General features: G+C 36.3%; 2 protein-coding genes across 2 annotated transcripts; one reads left to right on the forward strand and one right to left on the reverse strand.

The window, feature by feature from the left end:
- Window positions 1–1,273: 1,273 nt before the first annotated feature.
- Window positions 1,274–3,226, reverse strand: LOC18442864 (berberine bridge enzyme-like D-1). Its single transcript, XM_006853074.4, has one exon. It carries the CDS (start codon window positions 3,113–3,115, stop codon window positions 1,499–1,501), a length of 1,617 nt encoding a protein of 538 aa, XP_006853136.4. The 5' UTR covers window positions 3,116–3,226; the 3' UTR covers window positions 1,274–1,498.
- A 4,810-nt stretch (window positions 3,227–8,036) lies between these two features.
- On the forward strand, window positions 8,037–15,672 carry LOC110007980 (uncharacterized). The gene is made up of 4 exons (XM_088863730.1): window positions 8,037–8,096; window positions 12,446–12,613; window positions 12,710–12,859; window positions 15,338–15,672. The coding sequence occupies exons 1-4, from the start codon at window positions 8,037–8,039 to the stop codon at window positions 15,353–15,355; spliced, it is 396 nt and encodes a 131-aa protein (XP_088719856.1). The 3' UTR covers window positions 15,356–15,672.
- The last annotated feature ends 7,689 nt before the right edge of the window (window positions 15,673–23,361 follow it).

The raw sequence follows: 23,361 nt of genomic DNA on the forward strand, positions 1-23,361 counted from the left end.
ATTTTTGAGGTGCATCCGTAGTTCTACATTATAAGGTTGCATCCTTATATAAACTTTTTCCATAACTAAATGGAGATTATATTGTACTCCGTCCATTTTATAAAGGTTTGCTAATAAGACTGCCAAGTTCATCAGAGTCATCCAATCGGTGGGTTGCATAGTGCAAATGGACCGTATGCTCCAGGGGCGCACCAAATCATTTCACTATAACGGCATGTTTGATTTCGTGTAAAACTGTGTTCTAGAAAACATTTTTATATGAAAAAATTATCTCATGTGGTCAAGTGTAGAAATATTTATTGATCGATTAGTTGCCAATTGGTGTGAAAAGATGCACTAGAACCAATTGGTATGAAAATATAATTGGTATGAAAATATTCCTACACATTATTGCATGAGAGAATTTTTTTCATGTCAAAATATTTTTTAGAAAACATTTTCATACGAACCAAGTGAGCTATAACACAACATATATAATACGTTCCCGCAGGAGCAATAATGTATACAAACTCCCTCAAGCACAAAAGCTACTTGGAGATTTTTTTTATCTACATTTTTCTCCCTCAAGCACAAAAGCTACTTGGAGATTTTTTTTATCTACATTTTTGTGTATCTGCTTTAGAACAATTAGATATTCAAAAAGAAAAGATAAAGACTTCGAGTTTGTCGATATTTATGTTGCTCCAAAAATGGGACAGTCTTATGTATGATGTAAAAATACTCCACATTGCTAGTCAATAAACTTATTTTCTCTGGGATTGTATATAAAGAGACCATTTACCTTGGGTACACGAATGTCACAATTACATACAACCATCCGATGTGAAATCTGATGGCTTGGTATGTCACAAAGTTCGAAAAAAATTCGTTTGAACGATGAGTTTGGTCAATGAAATAAATACAGCCACCAAATTTCACATCTAGTAGTCAATATTAATTTTGACCACTTTGTACCAACGTAAATAGTCTCATTCGATACTTTCCATTTTCTCCATTATTTTTTCCCTTTGTTTTGGGTCAACTTTTAAAATATTTATGTTGAAGCAGAAATTGAGAATGCATGTACCATTTTCCTAGGGAATGAATTGTACATTTGTTTTCTTTGGGCACAAGAACCACTTATTTACCTGGGGATGGCAATGGACCAGTTGAATTACACAGCGTAGCTCGGATTTGGCCAGGGTCAGGGCCAGGGCCAGTCTAGCCCTAAGGGGAACAGGGCCAGGGCTGGTCCAACCCGTTGTCTTGCTAATGATAAAGAGTAACACAATGAGACAATACAAGAGTCTAGGGTACACATTTCTTATTGATGGCAAATTTATTACATGGATGATATTCTTATTGCCTGCTTGTTACAGAGAGCATTAGAGCACATCATAGTTCAGTTGAGACCACAAAAAACATGGTTCAGTTGAAACCACAACAAGAAACCACAGCAAATCATTTACAACATAACCCAAGCCCCAAAGATGACATGGCTCGAGGAGATCCATTAAATTCAACGTACTTGTTTCGGGTCGACAGGAATACCCTGTGGGTTCCTAAACACATTGTGAGGGTCAACATGGCTCTTTACAGTAACCAGACGATCAAAATTGTTCTTGAAATACCTCTTTCCCCATTTTCTTGCAGTTTCCACACTTGCAGTTCCATTTCTAGCAGCTCCTAAGTCCATGTCCAAGTAATTGACATAAGCCTCTCTTGGGGACTTGCTCACATAGGGCTCCATGTAATCATAAAAACGTTTGATCCAATTCATGTACTTGTAATCATCCTCTTGTCTTTGCCAATTTACTATATACTGGATGCCATATAGGTTACCTTTACGGTGTGGAAAAGCTATATGATCTTCCTCAAACTCGTCCATTTTCCCACCATAAGGATCAAGAATGATCGTCCCGGAAGGCTCTTCCTCGAGATACTTAATAGCACCCTCTAGAGAACTAGCATTCAATGGTACTTTCACATAATCAGATTTTGCCTTGAAAAATGATTTACCCACTAAGAACCGATTAAGCAAGTCCTCTTTGGTGCTCCCATCTGGCAAGCCTGAGAAACGAAGCACAGAATCAATCCATGGCATCTCTTTACATATGGACTTTCTAATGGCTAGGCTCCTGAACTGATCTCTCATTATCCTGACTGTATCATCAACACCTCCCAGATACATTCCTAGGAATGAAACGCCAATAACATGACTCGAATTAGCCGCTAAAGTTGCCGAGAGATAGAACTCTTTAGGCAAATTGTGGGCCACAACTTGCCATTCACGAACCAAATTCATTACTGTTTCATTTCCCTCTCTCTTAGCTTGGAACACAGTCACTTTTCCATTGATATCAGCTAACCTAAGCTTCCAAGCGACTACTATTCCCCAACTCCCACCACCACCACCCCTAATGGCCCAAAACATGTCTTTGCCCATTGTGGTCTTATCCAATAGGAGCCCGTCGGCATTGACCACTAATGCATCCAATATGTTATCAGCAGCAAGCCCAAATTTCCTAGATAGGAGCCCAAATCCCCCTCCGCTAATGTGCCCCCCACTTCCCACTGTGGGGCAAGATCCGGCGGAGAAACCATACCGATCCTTACTAGCCTTTGCTATGTGATAGTAAGTCTCACCTAAAGTTGCTCCTCCCCCGATCCAAGCTGTTCCTTCGGCAACATCAACGTCCACCTTGTTCAGCCTCATCAGATCGATGATGACAAATGGTGAATCCCCAGTTGAGGAGAAGCCCTCGTAGCTGTGGCCCCCGCATCGTGTACGTATAAGCCACCCATGTCGCCTTGAGCACACCACAACACTTTGTACTTGGATGTTGCTTGAAGGGAGAACGATAACATAGGGCATCGGGGTGGACGGCTCGGCAAATCGAAGATTTTGTATGGAGAAATTGAGGAGGTTGTAGTAAATTTGGGGTGATGAAGTGAATGTGGTATAGTTTATCACGCTATTGTCTTCCAAACAATCTAGAAGGCCACTCTCCAAAGTTGAAGCCATGGAGGGTGATGCATTGAGAAGAGAGTAGAGTAAGGGATTAAGTAAGGCCACGATAACAAATGTTGTTAGGGTAGCCATTGTTAGAGGAGAATGAGCTACGATTGTTGCCATGCTTCCTATTTATAATCAAATTCTTAGTCCATGCTCACCGTCCATTATGCAGAATGCTAGGTACGAAGACAATAGTTTGAAGGATTAAAACTTATATTATAGACGCATGTTGCCATTATCCATTTGATTAGGTGGCCTTGTAATCTTAAAAGTATTTGGTCAAGGCCTCGTAAGACCCGATGTGATTAATAAGAATAGGGAATAGTCTTAATAACCAAGGAACAAATAGTTGTACATTTTGGACTTTGAGATGAGATCATGGCCATTTGGGACATGGTGCTAATTAAAATTTTGTTCAAACTAGAAGGGACCCTTGTTATTATGTAGAATTCTTTCATGCGGCGAGGATCTCATTTCTACATTTGCGGTTATCGAGGTTAAAAATATTCGTCTAAAAAATGGATGCAAATAGGTAGTTCATTTTAAGACAATTGAAACTAACGGTCCAAATGTTTTCTTAATAGAATTATTATTTTTATTTATCAAAATTTATTTATTTATTCATATTCATGATCTCCATATTGGAGATTACATGTCTTTAAATATTAAGTCCAAAATTCCATCTCAAAATTAGATTTTTACGAAGTGACTAATTTCTACATGGGCTCATAGAAACTGTGTCCTATTACTATTGGAATATGTATACAATGAGACTATTTACTTTTAATCCCTCAGTTTGAAGGCTTATTTGGGAGATTTTTTGGATTTTTTAAATTTTGCTAACCACCTAAGAATCTCTAGATAATTATTTTCAAAAAGAAAAAAATTAAAACATTCGAGTTTTATGATATTTAGATCTCAACTTCTAAAAATTAAACGGTCTTTATTCCATCTTGAGACATTATTTCGTTTCATATGTGTAGGGGATGAAAATTGGAATCTTTTTATTGATATTAATCTATGTGTTGAAGACGTTATATCCCTATATTTACGGTCCTAAAATTAATCTTAGAATAGGTCTTAACTGAGGGAGAAAATAAAATAAAAATAAAAATTCAAACTTCAGTCCAAACATATTTTGTTCAACACTAAGTCGAAAACGTGTAAATTTTAACACGCAAGCGTAAATTGTCCATGTTTAATACGCAAGGTGCACATGCTTTTTAAACTTGAATGGTCTCGCACGCATTGTATATGTTAATAGACAAGTGATGAGGATAAACATGAAAACCTCAAGCAAATAATTATTAAATTATTAATTTTAAAAGAAAAAAATGAATTTTGAATTTGTTAAAATCTGATAGTTTTTCTTTAAAACTTAAAATTTGAGATAGTTTTTTTTTTTAAAATTGTGAGATAGTTCATCCCTCTCAGACTTTTTACCTCTCTAAAATTGTAACACACTTTCTCTCTCTAAAATTTTAATATACTTTTTCTCTTTAAAAGTTAAAATTTGAGATAGTTTGTTTTTCTAAAATTTTGAGTTAGTTCATCTCTCTAAAAAATTTAGTAATTTCTCTCTCCAAAATTTTAAAATAATTTATCTCTCTAAAAGTTAAAATTTGAGATAGTTTTTCTCTATAAAAATTTTCAGATAGTTTCTTTCTTGAAAAAATTTAAACATTTTCTCTCTAAAATTTTCATACTTACCAAATGCTCCCTATATTTCGGGTCGAGGGAGCCAATAAATGAAATCCATCGGCTTTAAAAATGTAAAAAAATAAGTTTTGGTATGGAAACGAAATCATGAAAGAATTGGTCTAATTTCCATGATTTTGATTTTCTTGATTTTAAGTATCTAGTCATTAAACAATCCAAACAGTAAATTTTGACAATATCCATAGGGTTAGAAATCTATGTCTTAAAATCCATATACGCAAAGAGACCCAAAGGTTTTTCTATATATTGAAAAAGGAAGTAACCCAAAAGTATTCTCGGCCTGGTGTACGAAATCTCTAGGCATATAGGTAAACTAGTTTTTAGAGATAAAAAGGGAAAAATAAACCATACACCTTTTAAATTTGTAGCGTATAATATGACTGTGGATGTTGAGATTTACGTTAGACTGTCTTCCGCACTCTTACACACTAGAGGTGAAACGTGCTTTGAATCTCTGCCGAGTCTACTCAGTCTGGGCCTTAACTTTGTGCGTTTCACTGAGTACTACAACTAATCTACAGAATAAATGGGGCACCACCCCACTTATTTTATCTCTCTTTAAAATCTAGGGGCTCACCCACTTTCTTCTCTCTTTAACAGGGGCACTCCCTTTTCTCGGCTCAATCATGTACGCTGTCTGTGATTTCTGCTCTCCTTTTCCATTCTTCTCTCTCTCCCCCTCCTCTTTTTATCTTTCTCCCTCTATTTCACTCTTTTTCTACCTCTCTCTTTCGCTCTCTAAAAGGTGATAAAAGTCTGCCCCGTTTGTCATTTCTCTATTAGGAAGAGAGATTTCAGTGGAAAGAGGTGTGAGAAACAGATATGAAAGAAATAAGAGGGAGAGAGAGATCGTAGAGATGGATAAAAGAGAGGTGAGAGAGAGAGAGAAATCAAATAGTGGGCGTGGAGAGATCCATAAGGGGGACAAAAAGGAAGAGACGTGGCCAACGACCCCTCTCCCTTTTGCCATGGGTGCAGGGTGCTTTCTCATTTCTCATGAGCATGCGGTCAAAGTCCCCCTCCCTCTTTTTTATATTTGTTTTATGTTTTTACTATTTTTAATCTTACAATGTCATTTCTCCGGCGGTGCGCTCTGACCTACCCTAGTAGCGTCGGACTAGGACCTGGCCTTTGGTATGAGTCGAGTCCAAAAATAGTTCTTTATAATATATATATACTATGTTAAGTTTTGGATAAATCCAACTTAATGATTTTCAATGCAAATTTGAAAGATTTTCAAATGAAAATCCCTTGATCTGACACTATAAACTCGTTTATTAAAAAGATGATAGAGAAGTCGTGGGATCATTCAAATTATGATCTAGGGGTTGATCTATTCAAATGAATAGATCCATCTTTAAATCATTCGAAGGGCCAACATGATCTTTGCACCAAGATACTTGTTTGAAAATAGTATTTCTCTTGATATATAAAATTGATGTTACAACGGTGGATTTATACAGTAAGAATTGCATGTAACTGCAATATAAATTAGTAGTTACTAAATTTTTGAGATATGGTTTCTATATACTTTTAGTATAGAACTGTACATTATTTCAATGCATTATTCGATTAAGATGAAGGGTGCAGGTTGTTATATATATTGATGAAGAGTGTAGGTTGTTATATATGCTCACACTCTCTCTCAAACTTGAGATGATTTGAAATAAATGATGGAAAGTTTGGAAACAAAGCGCGTGAAGTGATGCAGAGAATGAGATTTTGTAAAGAAGTCCGCGAGTTGAGCAGCAAAAGGGGCATAGGGCAGAGAAATTGTGCCTGTCAAATATTTTTGTTAAATATATTGGCAATCAACTTCAATATGTTTGGTACATTTATGAAACTCCAAAATTTTTCAAATATAAATAGCACTCTTGTTGTTAAACACAAAGTGGAGTAGAAGTAGTAAGAGTGACACCCATGTCTGCAAGCAACCAACGTAGCCAAACATCTCAGTGGTAGTTTATTCTATAGCCCTGTATTCAGCTTTTGAGGTAGATTAAGAAATGTGTTTTTGTTTCTTACTTTTCCAAGATTTAAGAGAGTCTCCTAGAAAAATGCAGAACCTAGTGGTAAATTTTCAGTCACATGGATTCCCTACAAAATCAGAGTTTGTATAGGTTGGAGCTCAAGTGAGGAAGAGGATGAGAAAAATGAAGCCTGGTGAAGGATATCCCTGATATAACGAATGATATACAAGATAGCAATGAGATGAACCGAATAAAGAGCACTTAAAAATTGACTAACAATTGGTAGACCTGGGTTTTCTGCAAGTCCGAATGGGTCTCGGGTCGGTGACCCGGGTTCGGTAGGAAAGCCCCATTATACGATGAGTTACCTTTATTTATAGGCATCCACGAAAACATGGGTGGAAGCTCAAAAGTGGACTAAATTTGCTAAAAATACCATTTTTCTTGAATTAAAATGTAATTTCGTGTTAGTGAAAAGGGACCAAAATACTCCTTCCCACAATTGAAGAAATGACTAATTGGTCCCTTTTGAAGAAGGCCTAAGCCGTGGACACCATCTAGGGGCAATTTGGGGGCTTTTTAATGGCCATCTGAATAATCCGTTGCCGTATAAATGACACTCGAATTATTTTTGTCGTTTTGATATCCATTTCGATACCGAAATCGTATTTTTTTATGGCAATAAAAATATTTGCCACTTTCAAGAACATGGAAACTTTTGATTCTTCATGTAGACCATTATGTCATGTTTTTGGCAAATTATTTCATCACGACTTGGATAGAATCGCATCACGGTCATTTCATCAAAATTGATGGTCATTTGAACTTGTTACTAATTTAGAAAGTCGTCGGAAAATGAGATTTCGGCCACTGAAAAATGGGATTCCGGTGACCGAAAAATGTGCTATTTTCATGTTTAAATTGTTCTCAATCCGACCCTTCATCTCGCTTGAATTTTACCTCATATTTTTCATCTTCATCCCACGATCGCAACACATCTATTTTCATGACGATCCAATATCGGGATCTCAAAATATGCCCACTTGATCTAATGCCATTTTCTCCTTTTAGACCATTCAATTTCAAGCCAAACTTCTCTCTACGAATTCTCTTCACCTGCTCATCATTTAGGGGGTGGATTTATATCAAATTGTGCGCGTCACTGAGACGAACCTTGCATTGGAATTTGGGCTTGATCGGGTCTAAGGAGATATGTTCATTCAAAAATCAATCCCATGCTCAAAAGTAGCAGTTTCCATAAATGGAAACTGGTTCCCTACAGGCTCACCAGAATAGTGTAAAACCTGTCATTTTTGTGTAAGTTGGGCATACGGGGTCTAGAAGTGACAGAAATGGCTGAAAATTCCTATACAGGGGTTTTGAAACATTTTGAATTCAATGGTGGTGGTCTGGTGCTCATTTGAGATGTAAAAATTAGGGCTCTAGTTATGAGGTATTTTTCAAAGCAATCGGAGCTAAATTTTCGAATCGGATCTCGATCAGACATAACTTAAACTTGTCAAATAGGGCTGAAATTTGATCAGGATCCTTAATGTACCCCAAGCCATCATCCTATAAATTTTGGGGTTATTTTTACTTGGGGCTAAGTCAAATAAAAAAAATACCATATAACAACAATAAGAATTGCATAAGCAATATCTAGATGTGAGATTGTTAGATATATCAGTTTGCCAAACATTTGCCTGGAAAACGTTATATCAGGAAGAGGTTTACCATGTGTAGCCCAAAATTTAGCATTCAATTGAATAGGGGTATTAACTCTCTTTGTATCACCTTTTAGTCCAACTTGGGAAACAATTTTTTAGGCATATTTTAGATGTGAAAGCAGATACCCATGAGGGGAATATTCAACCTCTAATCCAAGAAAATAGCGCAAGAACCTCAAATATTTCATTTCGAAAGTTTGATTAAGCTTCTATTTGATTTTATGAATTGTATCCATATCATTACTAGAGATGATGATGTCTTCCACGTGTAGTAACAAGAGAACTCATCGTTCACAAGTTTTAGACACAAATGGGGCCGGATCATGATGACTCTGTTGAAACCAACCGATAGAAATTCACTGCGGAATTGCTCAAACTAAGCACGGGGTGCTTGTTTGAGGCTATAGAGGGTTCGTTGAAGTTTACACACCCTCTTTTATGAATCAATAACCCTATGAGGTAACTTCATATATACTTCTTTAGCAAGATTACCATTGAGAAAAACATTTTTAACATCAAAATGATAGAAGAGCCATTGCTGAATGGATGCTATTGAAATGAGTGTCCGAAAAGTAGTCATATGGGCTACTGGAGCAAAAGTTTATACTATGTCGATTCTATATTGTTGATTGTAACATTTTTCCACAAGGTGAGTGTTGTACCGTTTAAGGCTGTCATCTGCGTTTGTTTTGATTGACATTGAACAACAGTCTCACCTTTTGGAAGAGGTGCTAGTTCCTAAGCATGCATCGATCAAGAGCAGTTAACTCATCCATCATCGTCTGTTGCCATTGAAGTTTACTTGCAGCTTTTTTGTAAGTTTGGGGTTCAGAATAAGAACAAACAAAAGCAAGAAAGGCTTGCTGCTAAGGTAAAATAGTTTCATGGTCAACAAGTCGGGTAGGTGGTATAAAGACACGAGTGCTACGTCTAAGAGCAAGGAGTGACATAAGATCAGCAGTTGCAGGGTTTTGATGAGGACTGTTGACATGAGTTCGTTGAAGTAAGAAAAACAATAATTGGATTTAAGGGTATGCTATGAACAATATTAGGGAGTTGAATGTCTACAAAATACATTTCAAAGGAAAAAAATGGATGCTCTCGGAGCTTTATAAAGGAAAAAAGTGGATGCTCAAAAAATTAATTTAATGTACATTTTATGTCTTTATTTGAACTTTTGGAATTGTTCAAGGAACACTTGCCTAAGCATACTTTGGTAGGAGAAATTTTTTTGGCGAGTTGGCTTTCTCATATGTCTATCTTCGTTCCCAAGGTTTCTAGAATCCGACACATATATCCGTCCTAGATTTTCAAGGTGTTTAGGATCCGGATATTTCTTAGATACTGCAAATCTAATTCCACTTTTACATATATGAATTTGGAGCTCCAAAAATACTATAGTAATGATTTTTATGAATTGCAATGAACAATTCTACAAAAAAAAAAAAGTATAAGACAGGCCATTTTTAAGATTCAAATTCATATTATTCGTTTCTTGAGATACATAACTACTGTAATTGAGATAGGATCTTTAAAATTTGGGGGCTAAAATCCTACTCTCAGATGGACTTGGAAGAATGAACTCACTTCAATATGCACCTGAACCCCACCCTTTATGTATTGTGATGATCCACACTTTCTAGTACTCAAAACCAATGTTCTTGGTGGAACAACTCTGCATATCGTTTGACAGGAAAGTTATTTTGAGAATTGAAAATCTACTTTACGCACTGTGAGTATTTCTTGGGGTGCTTATACAAGCTATCCACCATCTGAGTTTATTCATGAATAAGGGAACATGGGATGATATCGAGAATGGGCTCTAGGCAAAGATGGTCAGGATGGTGAGTGCCGCATCGTGATGTCTAAAGTTCTATCTCTCCAGCTCCCATGCTAACATTAAAATAAAAGTTCGACGCCAATGGCTGTTGAAGTTGTAAACGGTGGCTGGTAGGGCAGAGTATTATGAAGAGAAATCGAGTATTATGAAGAGAAATCAAGTATTTGGAGTGGCGTAACAAATAAATTAAGGATATCATTTAAATTTTGCATTCATCTCTAATTTAAATGGAAAAATAAAATAAGGATATCATTTAAATTTTGCATTCATTTCTAATTTAAATGGAAAAATAAAATAAGGATATCATTTAAATTTTGCATTCATCTCTAATTTAAATGGAAAAGACACTCTATGCTCCAGTACCAGTCTCTCTCTCTTTTAGGCTAAGTTGGGAAAACAGAAAGGAAAAGCAAGAGTAGTTAAAAAGTTATGGTACATTTTTGTCTTCATCATATTTTAGAAATTTTCCCTCTCAATATGAATTCTGCTTGGGTTGTTTTGCGAAAGTTGTGGCGAGGGATATTATATATATATGGAAAACGTTTTTGTATGCCTATATGGATACCACTACAGTAAACGATCAATGGTTTAGATCGAATCTAGGTTGATCTAATGGTCATAGTTATTTGAGAGTGTTTTAATTTTAGTTATTTTTTTACAAATTGGAATGATCTAAAATTTGGAGTGTGTATACATCTTAGTGAGGCGCACCTAATAAAAATATATAAAAAATAATATGTAGAAACTAAATTAACCAAAATAACTTTGAAACTTTTTTGGGTATTTTGGGCAATTTATTTCATGTAAAATATTATTTTGATATTTTTCGTAGATTCACCTATTTTTGATGAATACACGCTTTAAATTTCAGATCATTCTAATTTGTAGAAAAAAAATAAAACACTATCAGACATTTGTGATCGTCAGATTGATCCAGATTCGATATGGGTCGTTCGGTGTTTATTGTAGCGGTACACGAATCGTCGTACCGTAGCATCTTCCTATATATATATATATATATATATATATATATATATATATATATATATATATATATATATATATGGAAAAATTTTATATAGGGATGCTACCTTATAATGTTGAACTATGGATGCCCCTAAAAAATCCATCGGAAAAGGTAGTTTTAATGTTGAAAAACCGTTTAATTGATCATCTCGATATCGAGATATACGACTATGAAAAATAAAAAGATTTTAAATCTCAAAAATAGTGCATTTTACAACATATTATCTACACCGTCTATTTTCAAGGTTTTCATATGTTTATAGATCTACTTGATTTTAACCATATTTGAAATTTAAAATTTTATAATTAGATATAAAAATAGATTTTGAGATAATCCTAATAACATTTTACATCAAAATTATATACCATGATAAAATTTGAAGGGCACTGTACCTCTAAAGCTACTGAGGAGTCCGTATGCCAACTGCCCCATCTATATATATATATATATATATATATATATATATATATAAGTGGATTCTGTACACCCATTAGCTGACTGCTACAGTAAACGCTAATGGCCCATATTGAATTTAGGCCGATATGACGGTCATGACCTCTTTTCGTGTTTGAATTTTAAATTTTTTTTTATAAATATAAATCACTTGAAATTTTAAGTGTATATTCTTCTCATCAAGGTGCACCTAATAAAAATATAAAAAAAATAATCTACAAAAATATTTTGATTAAAATACCCCTAAGACTTTTCATAGGTATTTTGATCGATGTTTTTCATGTATTAAAATTTAAACACTATCATATATTCGGAATTGTTAGATCGGCCTAGATTCAATCTGGACCGTTGGCAATTACTGTAGTAGTACGCGAAAAGATGGGATATGCGAATTCGCGTATTTGGTTGTGGTGTGCCAACGGCCCGGATTAACGTATTTAAAATCAAGGCTCCTCATTCAAAAGGGCAAACTTTAGCTTGCAGAAGGGAAACTCCATTTGAAATAGAGACAGCTTAGGCCTGCAAACTCCAGCTTACACTCCCACCTACTGTCCAGAGATGGCAAGCCTACCTGCCTCAAGCCTTTCTTATACTTCATCTTTCTCTCTCTACCGATGCATCCACTCCCTTTCTCTCTCTAAACCACACGAAATAAAAAACCATTCCTTTTCTCTTTCTAAAACCAGAGGAACCCTATCTCTCCCTCGCGCCTAGTTTCCTCTCTATCTTTTACAAACTACAGGGGCCCTAATACACCCTCGCGAACTCTCTCTCTCTAAACCAGAAATACAGGGGAAGCACTACCAAACTGACGTCTCCCTCTCTCTGCGCCTCTCATACGAGAACAGAAGTGAAAGTTCTGTCTTAATCGCAGTCACAGAGGTACGAATTGTTATGGGTTATTGGTTTGAAAACCCCGTGATGGGTTTGCATTTGGGGTATTCATTACTGATCTGCGTTTTTTGCTATGAAAAATAGGATGTTTGTTCAAATGCTGTAAACCCTCGCGAACTCTCTCTCTCTGAACCAGAAATACAGGGGAAGCACTACCAAACTGACGTCTCCCTCTCTCTGCGCCTCTCATACGAGAACAGAAGTGAAAGCTCTGTCTTAATCGCAGTCACAGAGGTACGAATTGTTATGGGTTATTGGTTTGAAAACCCCGTGATGGGTTTGCATTTGGGGTATTCATTACTGATCTGCGTTTTTTGCTATGAAAAATCGGATGTTTGTTCAAATGCTGTAAATCTGGCTTTTTTTGCTAGTTTGCATTTAAAGATTATCTCTTTATCTCTCTGTGATATATATTGTGTTCACTTGACCTAAGTGTTGTGAAGATTGGCTTGGCTTGATCGCTTCTTTGACCTGGTCTGCACCAGGTTAAGTTTCATGCCTTCTATTATTTTCTCCTTTATTTTTTTTACATATCGATTGAAACTCTACATCACTACTATTTGAAACATCCTCTCTGATCAATCTGGGTCTAATGGTTTTTATTGATTTGTTTCAATATCTCGTTTGAGATGGGGCAGAAGAATTACCTGTGTTTGATGGATTATGTGTTTTTGGAGTTGTAAATGCTTGTCTTATCTTGTGGTCATATTTAGTTAATCCTTATACATAGACTTAACTATCCTATTTTTCTTTAAGAAAAATTATTTTGTGAATTTTGGTGGCGGGGCTTTGGTTTGGATGTGACCTCACACTCGGAGGTCCTGTGTTTCCAGTAAACAATCTATTGGTTTGTGGCCAATTAACAAGTCAAAGGAGGAGAGAAGTCACGTTGTTTAGTTTTGTGCAGAAATTTATGCATATTAAGATGGACATTTTTGAGGTTTCAATGTCTGGCTGCTTGGTCAAAGTCTGTGAAATCTGTTAAGTTCGTGGTTTTGAAATCTTAAAAGTTGATGGTTTTCTCTTTTTATGCATTCGTGTCTGGGGAAGAATTTGAAGAAAGCATATTAGTACTAAGGTGCACAACAATTTGATTTTGGTGATGTGGAATAAAGCTTCTGATCCTCTTCATTATCATTGTTCTTTGTGGTTTCTGATCAGTATAATTAATACCATTGACTAAAACAACAACTTGAAGTGTTTAGGGCAAATAGAAATCTATTTTCATGGACCATGGAACAATGATAAACTGGGTGTGTTTAGGGTTTCCATTGAGATATTGCTTGATTGACAAAGTTTGTTATGATAGAACTATCCACAATTAGAAACTGAGCATTTTGTGGATTACATTCGGGGTCTTCCTCAGTTACAGTGGCCAATTTATAAATCCGGGGTATTTGGAAGGAGTGTTCATCGACTTGGGAGTGTTGATTAGTGATTGCCTGGTTTTTGTCAGTCTGTCTGGTTTTGCATTGCACAATTGTTGACATTTTTGCTTTGAAAGTTAACATAAACTCACCGATCAAAAGAAAAGTAAACATAGATTCAGGTGATTTACTCTTTCTTTTTTTTCTTTTTTTTTTTTAATAGTGACTCGTGTGACGTTATTGTTTTTGGGTAAGGTTATAAGAATTTGGAGATGCTATTGTTTAATTTTTTTTTTTTTTTAATTGCGGGATGCACATTTCAAAAGTATTTGTAATGGAATAATTCTAATAAATTGGAGTTAATTAGACTTCAAGAAAGAATTTTTGATACTTGATAAAAAAAGAGGACGAATTTAGTTTGACTTACTTGAAGAATTGTGAATGCCCATAATTAGCAAGAAAGAGGTAATAAAATAGATATTACTGCATAATTTTGTAAATCAGGGTTCCTTGACCTTAGAGCTTTTGTTGGAAAATAATAAGCTAAAGGAATTAGAAAAGGGACATAAGTTTGTATTTGAAGGAAAGTGTTAATTAGTATTAGACAAGAGGGTAACATAGTATGTGTTGACTTGTTCCAGAGCAACACAAAAGAATCAGTCTTCAGGAAATTGAAAGGTAAGCACTTGATGATGGCTTCTTGGGTGTTCTGCTCAACTTTTGGGCGATCATTAAAATTACAGTTTGGAGATTTCTGGGGAATTTTTTCACCATTTTAGGATGTTAGTGGAGGTTAATGTTAACTTCTATACACTAACATCAACAAGAAGGGATTTTTTTTGGTGGGTGAGGTTCAAACTCATTAATCATTTTTACGCCTTACAGCATTCACATTTTGTGTTAGTGTGTGGTGTAGTGTGGTGGGGTGTACCGTGTTTTTGTTTTTTTATTTTTTTAGGGGGGAAGGGGCATATACGATCTTGGCATACCATTGGGCAATATGCTTAGAAGGTTTCATATCTAACTATATCCCTAAGCAGAGGTGGCTCTGCATGAATCTTTTGTTTTTTTGTCTGCTAGCCTTTCCATTGGATCACCAAACCATACCACATGATTCCATTGTTTCTTCTGTACCTACTCATTCCTACCATGTGCATCATGTATAAATTGCTATTGTTTGTTTGCAAGCATATTTGATTTGAATAGGCTTATTTCTTTAATCTGTAAATTGTTATTGTTTCACTTGAAAGAAAAGCACTCTTTGAGAATTTTTTTCCATTGTTTCATGCTATCTTGGGTAAATAATTAATTTCCTTTGTTTACTTCTTATGAAATTGGGATGCAGGTCTACACCTTTGGATGACTACCGGTGTCCAAATTGTACCTTTTTTCCAATTGACATGAAAAGTTAAATGACACACTATGGGCCTATCGAACAAATGAGAAGACTCCTATAAGCATGACCCCATACTCATTAGTGTATCGTATGGAGGTTGTGCTAATTTATTTTCTAATTATAATATTAGAATATAGATTAGTTTTAGAATCTTTTACCTCTTGAGAGCTCGAAATTAATGCTTTCAAGTTTTTTTTTCATAAGTCATTTTGTTGTGTTTTAAAGACGTTTCAAAATAGAAAGATCAGAGTAAATTTTACTGTGAAAGTCTCGTGCTTTCAAAATAGTCTATGATTAATTTTTAAATTTCTTATAAATTAGTCAATTGCTCCTACTGTTTAACTATAATATTCTTTTCCCTTTTATTTTAGAAAAACGGTTATATAAATCCGAGGATCTAAACAATCAAATTAAAGCCCACCTAAAAAATTCTCAAATTGATGTCCAAATATCCTCAAATTGATCATCTCGATATCAAGATGCATGGACATGAGAAAAAAAATGGATTTCCAGTTTTGAAAATAGTGCATCTTTTAAAGCATTTTTTGACCGTCAATTTTCAAGATTTTGGAATTTTCATAGATCTGCTCGATCGACACTATTTTTTAAGCTTTAAATTATATAATTAAATATGAAAACATATTTTAAAGCTATCACAAAGATTTCCCGTATTGGAACCATATTTCTCGACACTATTTGAAGGTGGGCTTTAGTTTGATTGTTTAGAGCCTCGGCTCTATCCAAAGCACCATTTACTATATTTACAAATATCTTATTTTATTGGCCGCTTCGTTAAAATGACATTTGAACCTAACGTATCTTTTGTTGTTTTAATCTTTTTTTCAGTCTTCTATCTCTCATTGCATGTCTACGTGCATTAGTTATTATAATTTAAGAAATCGTCATATGAATCATTCATTTTGTTTGTCATAATCCTACTTTAAGTGTGTTAGTGTGTTATTTTCAAATAATCTCCTTCATTGAATTGAAACATCAACAATAGATAGAAAAATAAGCCGCTTTATGACTTGCACATAAAGCGAATTCTCAAATTTATTGGACAAAGGAAGTTAATTTCCCAAGAATTTACCCTCATCGAACGATATCACTTTAATTTCTAGATAAACCAATTCCTTAAAAAAGACATTTGCAAGGATTAAATTTTCTCTAAGGTTTAAAAAATGGGAAATTTTCGCTAATATACTTTAATTTTAAGAAAATCACAAAAAACTCTAAACTTCCTAAAACCTCGCCCACATCTTTTTTCTCAATTTTCGACATTTTTTGGACAAAAATACCATTTACAGTAGTCTTTCTACCGTAATGCATTGTGACCATTACGATAATTAAAATACTGTTGTAAATAGAGACAGAATTATGGTAATTCTAGTACCGTAATAACATAAACATCTATTACGGTACTTTAATTACCGTAATAACATAGAGTATTACGATAATTAAAATACCGTAATACTTTAAAGTAGTATTACGGTAATTTAAGTATCGTAATATTGCCTCACTCCACACGAAAGATGTTTTTACTCTCTCGAGCCTACTATTTATTTACTCCTTAGACAAAAATCCACGCTAGCTCTTATTTTTCAAATCTCAAATTTTTAAGATATAATCTCTACTTAATTTTTATATGGCTCTCAAAACTTTTAAACGAAAACACATTTAAATAGGTGTTTTTGAACGAGGGATTAGATCCACATCGTGCTCTCATGGGAACATAGATTTTTTGAAAAGGGTATCTCTGATATTAGTTTTAGTTTGAAGCTTTTAAAGTATTACCATAATACTTTAAAAGCTTCAAACCAAAGCTAAAAAACATGGGAGCACGATGTGGATCTACTCCCTTGCTCAAAAACACCTATTTAAGTGTGTTTTGGTTCTAAAATTTTGAGAACCACATAAAAATTAAGTAGATATTATATCCTAAAAATTTGAGATTTGAAAAATTGCAGCTAGCGTAGATTTTTGTCGAGGGAGTAAATAAATAGTAGGCTCGAGAGAGTAAAAAAATCTTTTGTGTGGAGTTGGGTAATATTACGGTACTTAAATTACCGTAATACGACCTTAAAGTATTACGGTAATACTCTATGTTATTACGGTAATTAAAGTACCATAATAGATGTTTATGTTATTACGGTATTAAAAGCACCATAATTCTATCTCTATTTACAACAGTGTTTAAATTATCGTAATGGTCGCAATGCATTACGGTAGAAAGATTACCGTAAAAGGTATTTTCGTCCAAAAAATTGAGAAAAAATGTGTAGACGAGGTTTTGGAAAGTTGGAGGTTTTTTTGCGATTTTCTTAAATTAAGGTATATTAACAATAATTTTCCTTAAAAAATTAGATCGGGTGGCCGAACACATCCCCACTAGGTTATAGTTGACCCGATGAACCAGCCGACTCAAACAGATTTGATTAATTAGAGCTTACCCGAGTTAGAAAGCATTTTAAAAAAAGAAAGTTAAAAAATCTAAAAATCAAATTAAGTTGATATGTAAAAAACGATGAATTTGTTGCATATTTTGATAAATTATTGAAAGGTCCGAACATCGAGAATTTAACTTTTGTCTGAGGGCCACACAGTCATTTCATAACCTAAAATGTACTAATTCGAAAAATAAATAAAAATGCAAGAACAATAAAATCTAGAAAACTTTACACACATATCCCTGAATTTTCCTATTATTCAATATTCCCCTTGAAATTTCATAGTTTATGTTCATCCCACTAGTTTAAAAAACAAATCGGTGATTAGGATCGGGCATCTCAAAAATCAGTCTGGATCGGTGAATTGGCGGTCCGGATCGCCTTTTTATTGTAGGAAAAAATAGTGAACCAGCAAAAAAACACATATAAAAACAGTGAACCGATCAAGAACTTATCAAGATCGGTGAATTGAAATTTTAATTGTAGCAAAATGACATTTTTACTGTAGCAATCATCGGTCCTCTTTTAGACCTAGCTGATTTCCTATATATTGATAGAAGCAGTACGGGGTGACCGATTCCTGGGTCATATCGAGTGATTATGTGCCAACCCGAGGCTTTTAAAATCAGTGGTCCATCCCTAAAAATTTAACTTTTTTTTGTTTTGTTTCAACGACCCTTATTTCGAGCCTTGAAAGTCAAAAACTCTATACGCTAAAAACGTCTGGGTATTGGATGGGCTATTAACCTTGTTATTACCCATTGAAGTTGAGATACCGTATCTCCGAGGGCTCATTCATAATGATTTAGATGAGGAACAAAAGATCAAAGTACAAATCGCTGCCTCGATACTTTAGATGAAAAAACGACTATGAGTAATACAAAATATCATAGTTTACCATTGTAGAATCGAAAGGGCATACCAAAGAAAAGTTGTTCCCCGACAATTTAGAGAAGGAGACATGGTACTCAAGAAGATCTTTCATGCTCCTGCAAATCGACACCCATTAGGCAAATTCAAACCTAATTGGGAGGTGCCATTCGTGGTAACCCGAGTGCATGTAAGTAATTCCTACAAAATAAAAAATCAGAAGCGGTATGAACTTCATGACCCCATTAATGTAATGTATCTCAAAAAATACTATCCGTAACGGGTTTAAAAAAAAAAATAAAATAAAAGAAAATGAAAATAAAGGATGTGGTGAAAACCCGAAAGATGCATCAAGGCAAAAAAATTGAAAGAAAATCCTCCAAAAATGAGGCCCTAGTCCAAACTCAAGTACAAAATAAGTGCTTGCAAGCCACAATAATACTGCATAAGCAAACCTTGAGGATAAGACTCCCCCTAATCCTTTTAGGCTCCCAACAAGACCAACTTCGGGTAGATATGGGAAGGCAACATGAATTGGAGACCCAAGACTTCAATAAATCTTGAGAAGAATGTCGAGACCTCTTTAAGAAGGAAGCCCAACAATAACCCAAAGAATTGTTCATGCTTCTGCGAAACACATGATATGAGTTCCAAAGACCAAAGGAAACTTCAGGTTTCGTGGGTCCCCACGATCTCACAAGGAAATCCATTTCATCTTTAAATAAATGAATAAAAAGGAAATAAAGAAAATCTCCACCAAAGGGGCTACAAGTGCATCCTTCTTTGAAAATACCTTTCAAAAGGACTTTTAAAAAATTCCCTTTCTAAACCAGGAAAGGATTTCCTCCATCACTACGAGAGGTTAAAATTATTAGTCGATCTGGCCTCGCTCTTGAAGCCAACTTCCTATGCCTGTTATGAAGACTTGAAACTAGCCAGGCACACTTCATGATTGTATGAGTATAATTGCCAACTGCCACATATCGGAGATGGGTAGACCTCGCCAATGACGACATTGGCTAGATTGAGAGCATTCTCTCTTGGCTAGATCCCATGAGGCCAAAAGAGGCTAACCCACCACCATATGTGTGCATGATGGTCCGATAACTGAAATTTTGGGACAAAGGCCCTACTTGGGGCTTGAGTTTGTCAAAATTCAGCCCGAAAGTTTGTGCAAATAAGTGTCCCTCAAATCTCGATGAATCAATTGCACACATAATATTTCGCACATCATTCTTAGATAAAAGAGCGAAAATCAAAGCCTACCATAAATTCAAAAAAAGGAAAGCGAGTGAGAGCAGATAAGATAAACAAGAAGAGAGAGAGCAATATATATACTTGCCTCGGACCCCCTGCCATCTAAGTAAATGCTTGAGACTGTGACTAACTACGAGTAGAAGATGGTGTCGGCACCCACACATAAGGATTCGCTTCTGCTAGAGAAGCGATACCACCTGTAGCTAGTAGAAGTCCTGACAACTTGTCATATTTTTCTATAAGACCTTTCACATCCTCCAGAAGCGCATGACATTGATCTTTGGCTGTGTTCTGTTAAACAAAAAACACAAAAGGAAAGAGGTCACAACCAAAAAAAAAAAAGATAAAAAAGAGACAAAAAAGGGCAAACCGCCAAATAATATAAAGACAAAAGTGAAGCATACCCTCTCCAATCGGTAGCGATCTAGAGTCGCATCCTTATTGGCCAAACGTATCTTAAAATCTCCAATGAGGAAGGGAGATGGTCCAAGAAGGGTAGGAACAACAACAGAAGAAGATGATACCAATCACGCTCTCTCCAGCTTGGCCCGAACTTGTCCAAGTCCGCCATCAGAGTGTCGTGCTCAATCTTGGCCCTCTCCAGTTCATCCCTCATATAATCACACTCCTCCATCGCCATGTCCCTTGCCTCTCTCATCCCCTCAAAGTCCTGGCAAAGACTCTCGAGATCCTCGGTGATCAAATCTCTCTCTTTTGCCACCAAATCATACTCGGCACGACGAGAAACGACTTCCTCACCATAAGTCTGACCCTCACCAAGACATGCAGTCCTCAGTTGTTGCATCTTCTCCTCACCATGATCTATTAGGGTGACTTTGTCCCTCAAAACAACCATGAATCTCTCCTCATACAAAGGCAAGGAAATACCCTCCTCCTCCTCCTCACCAATAACTCGAGTATCCATCCATGGAGTCATCTCTCTCGTATAGGCACCCTCATCAGCAGTGCTAACCGTCACAGGGGTCCAGGGCAGGGTAATCTCAAAGAATGACTGAGGCAAGCCAAATTGACGACAAACTCGACCAGGAAAATATGGCATCACCAGGAACGTGCAAATCAGATGAGTGGTCATCCTGAAGGTCTGGGAGGAAGTCGCTTAAGCACCCGAGACAGGGTCAACTCTCATAAGAGTCCAACCAATATGGAAAATAAAAGGATATAAGTCACCTCAATAGCAGACTCTTATTAAAAAACAAGAAGAGAGAGAGACTCGTGACTCACCTCTCCTGTGGCATGGGTGTCCAAGAATAGTGAGTAATATAACCTCAAAAAGACCTCCTTAGTCTCCTAGACTTCATATGACCAGCGACGAATAGTCGGAAATGGCGGTGCTAGTTGGCCAGGAAGAGGGCGAGGAATAGTGATATGCTCCCATGCCCAAACCTAGAGAAGAATCAAATAAGCCCCCAAATAGGGGGCTCCCATGGTAGCACTACAAAGGTGATGATGTAACCAACCCACAATCGCCAGACCCTAGGCTACTCGCTCCAAATAATCTAGTTGTCGTGTCCCCCAAACCACTGAGAGATGAGCTTGATCCTTTGTCCGATCGGGAAACAAAATTCCCCGAACAGATACGCAAGGAAAAGCCTGCAAAGAACGTTTCTCACCGTTCGAAAGTTACTCATGTTCAATGGTCAAATCCACTTCTTGTCGAATTCCTCCAGCTCATCCTTGATCATTACCTGCTCATAAGAATCTCGAATCCTCTACCTCTCTTCCTCTCGCCTCTCCTCATTAGGAAGTGGCACTGGAGGAGATTTTGTATCCTCATCCGAAAATGCACTCCCATCCACATCTACATCTCCAAGCTCAAGAGCGCCACGCTCAATCCCCTCTGGATCCCCCGACGACAGGCACCCGACTCTCTTGACTCCGTCCTAGCCCGAATAGCTGCTCTAGTCACACGACTCACCCTGAACAAATAAGCTCACTCCTGGATCCCTCGAACCTTTGCCCTCCACCTTAGGGGCCTTCCCTCTATGGGGTGGTCTGCTAGCTGTGGAAATCGAAATATGAGTAGCTCGACCACCTGTCTTCTTTTCCACAAGATAGGGGACACATGTGACTTCCCACCTCAGCTTTCCAAGATGGATTTCTGACTCATGCTTACCCTAGATCTTCTCATAAGGAATACCAAGCAACTCCTTACATGCAGAGGCATAACTAGTGGGTGCCTCGGGGGAAATACTTAAGAAAAGTTCACCCTCACTCCAACTCAAAAAATCCTGGTGGCGTCCTCGAGGGTAGGGGCACGATCAAAGGTAAAAGGCTTGATCCTACAGACATCCCACAAACCTATCCTGGCGAGAACTTGTCTCTGCCCAGGAGTCAATAACTCTGCCCACTTACGGATGACAAATAAGTGGGGTCTACAGCCCACGTATAACCCTTGCAAAAGAAGTGACAAAAGTAAGAAAAAGAAGGGGAGGAGCCATTAAACATTAGAGCATCATGACAAAATTAACAACAAAATATCCCACAACAAGGGCAGGAACAAAAGCAAAACACCCCATAACAAGGACAAGAACAAAAGCAAAACATCCCATAATGGGGGCAAGAGCAACAACAATCCTTGCAAAAAAATTAAAAAATAAAAAATAAAAAATAAAAATAAAAAATAAAAAATAAAAAATAAAAAATAAAAAATAAAAAATAAAAATAAATAAATAAATAAATAAATAAATAAATAAATAAATAGGAGACCCTACTCGTGTTGCTCAGGCGACGCAGCCTGTGCGGCCCAAAAAAAAAACTTTAAAATTTTAAAACAGGGAGGCCTCTAGAGTTCTAGAGGTTCAATCAAAACCGAATATAAAAATTTGGATATCTCAAAATACCGATCTTATTCATCCATTGAAAATTGGTTTATTACATGCACTCACGCAATCAAATCTGGCCTTGAGACCGAAATTTCTACTGTTCTAACAAACTTCAAAGGAAATAAAACTACTGAAAAAGAACGGTGAACATGAGATCAACTTATTCAAACCAAAAAAAAAAGATACTACGACTACTCAGTCTTTGACTTGGGATCAACATCCTGCTCCTTGAGGTCCGCCACAATGGCCAACCATCGAGCCAATTCAACTTCAGCTTCTTTCAAGCTGATGTCGGACACAACATCATTGGATTTGACTCGCTTATTTGAAGAAGATGCATCGTCATCTAATGAAGGCACAAATTTTTGAGTAGGGGCAAAAGATTCACCACGAAGTCTCGGAGCCCTAGGGCATAGTGGAAGAGGACATGCACGTTCCTACCAGGAATCATAGTTGGAAGTGGTATTGGGTTTGTCTTGGTTGATCGGCCCTTCGTCAGAAGAAGGTTTCTTCTCTTTCCACGATAATCCTGCTTTAACTAGAAGGTTGGAAGAGT

Source organism: Amborella trichopoda, chromosome 4 (genome assembly GCF_054954075.1).
Source record: "Amborella trichopoda isolate Santa Cruz 75 chromosome 4, AtrichopodaSantaCruz75HAP2 v2.0, whole genome shotgun sequence".
Classification (NCBI taxonomy): domain Eukaryota; kingdom Viridiplantae; phylum Streptophyta; class Magnoliopsida; order Amborellales; family Amborellaceae; genus Amborella; species Amborella trichopoda.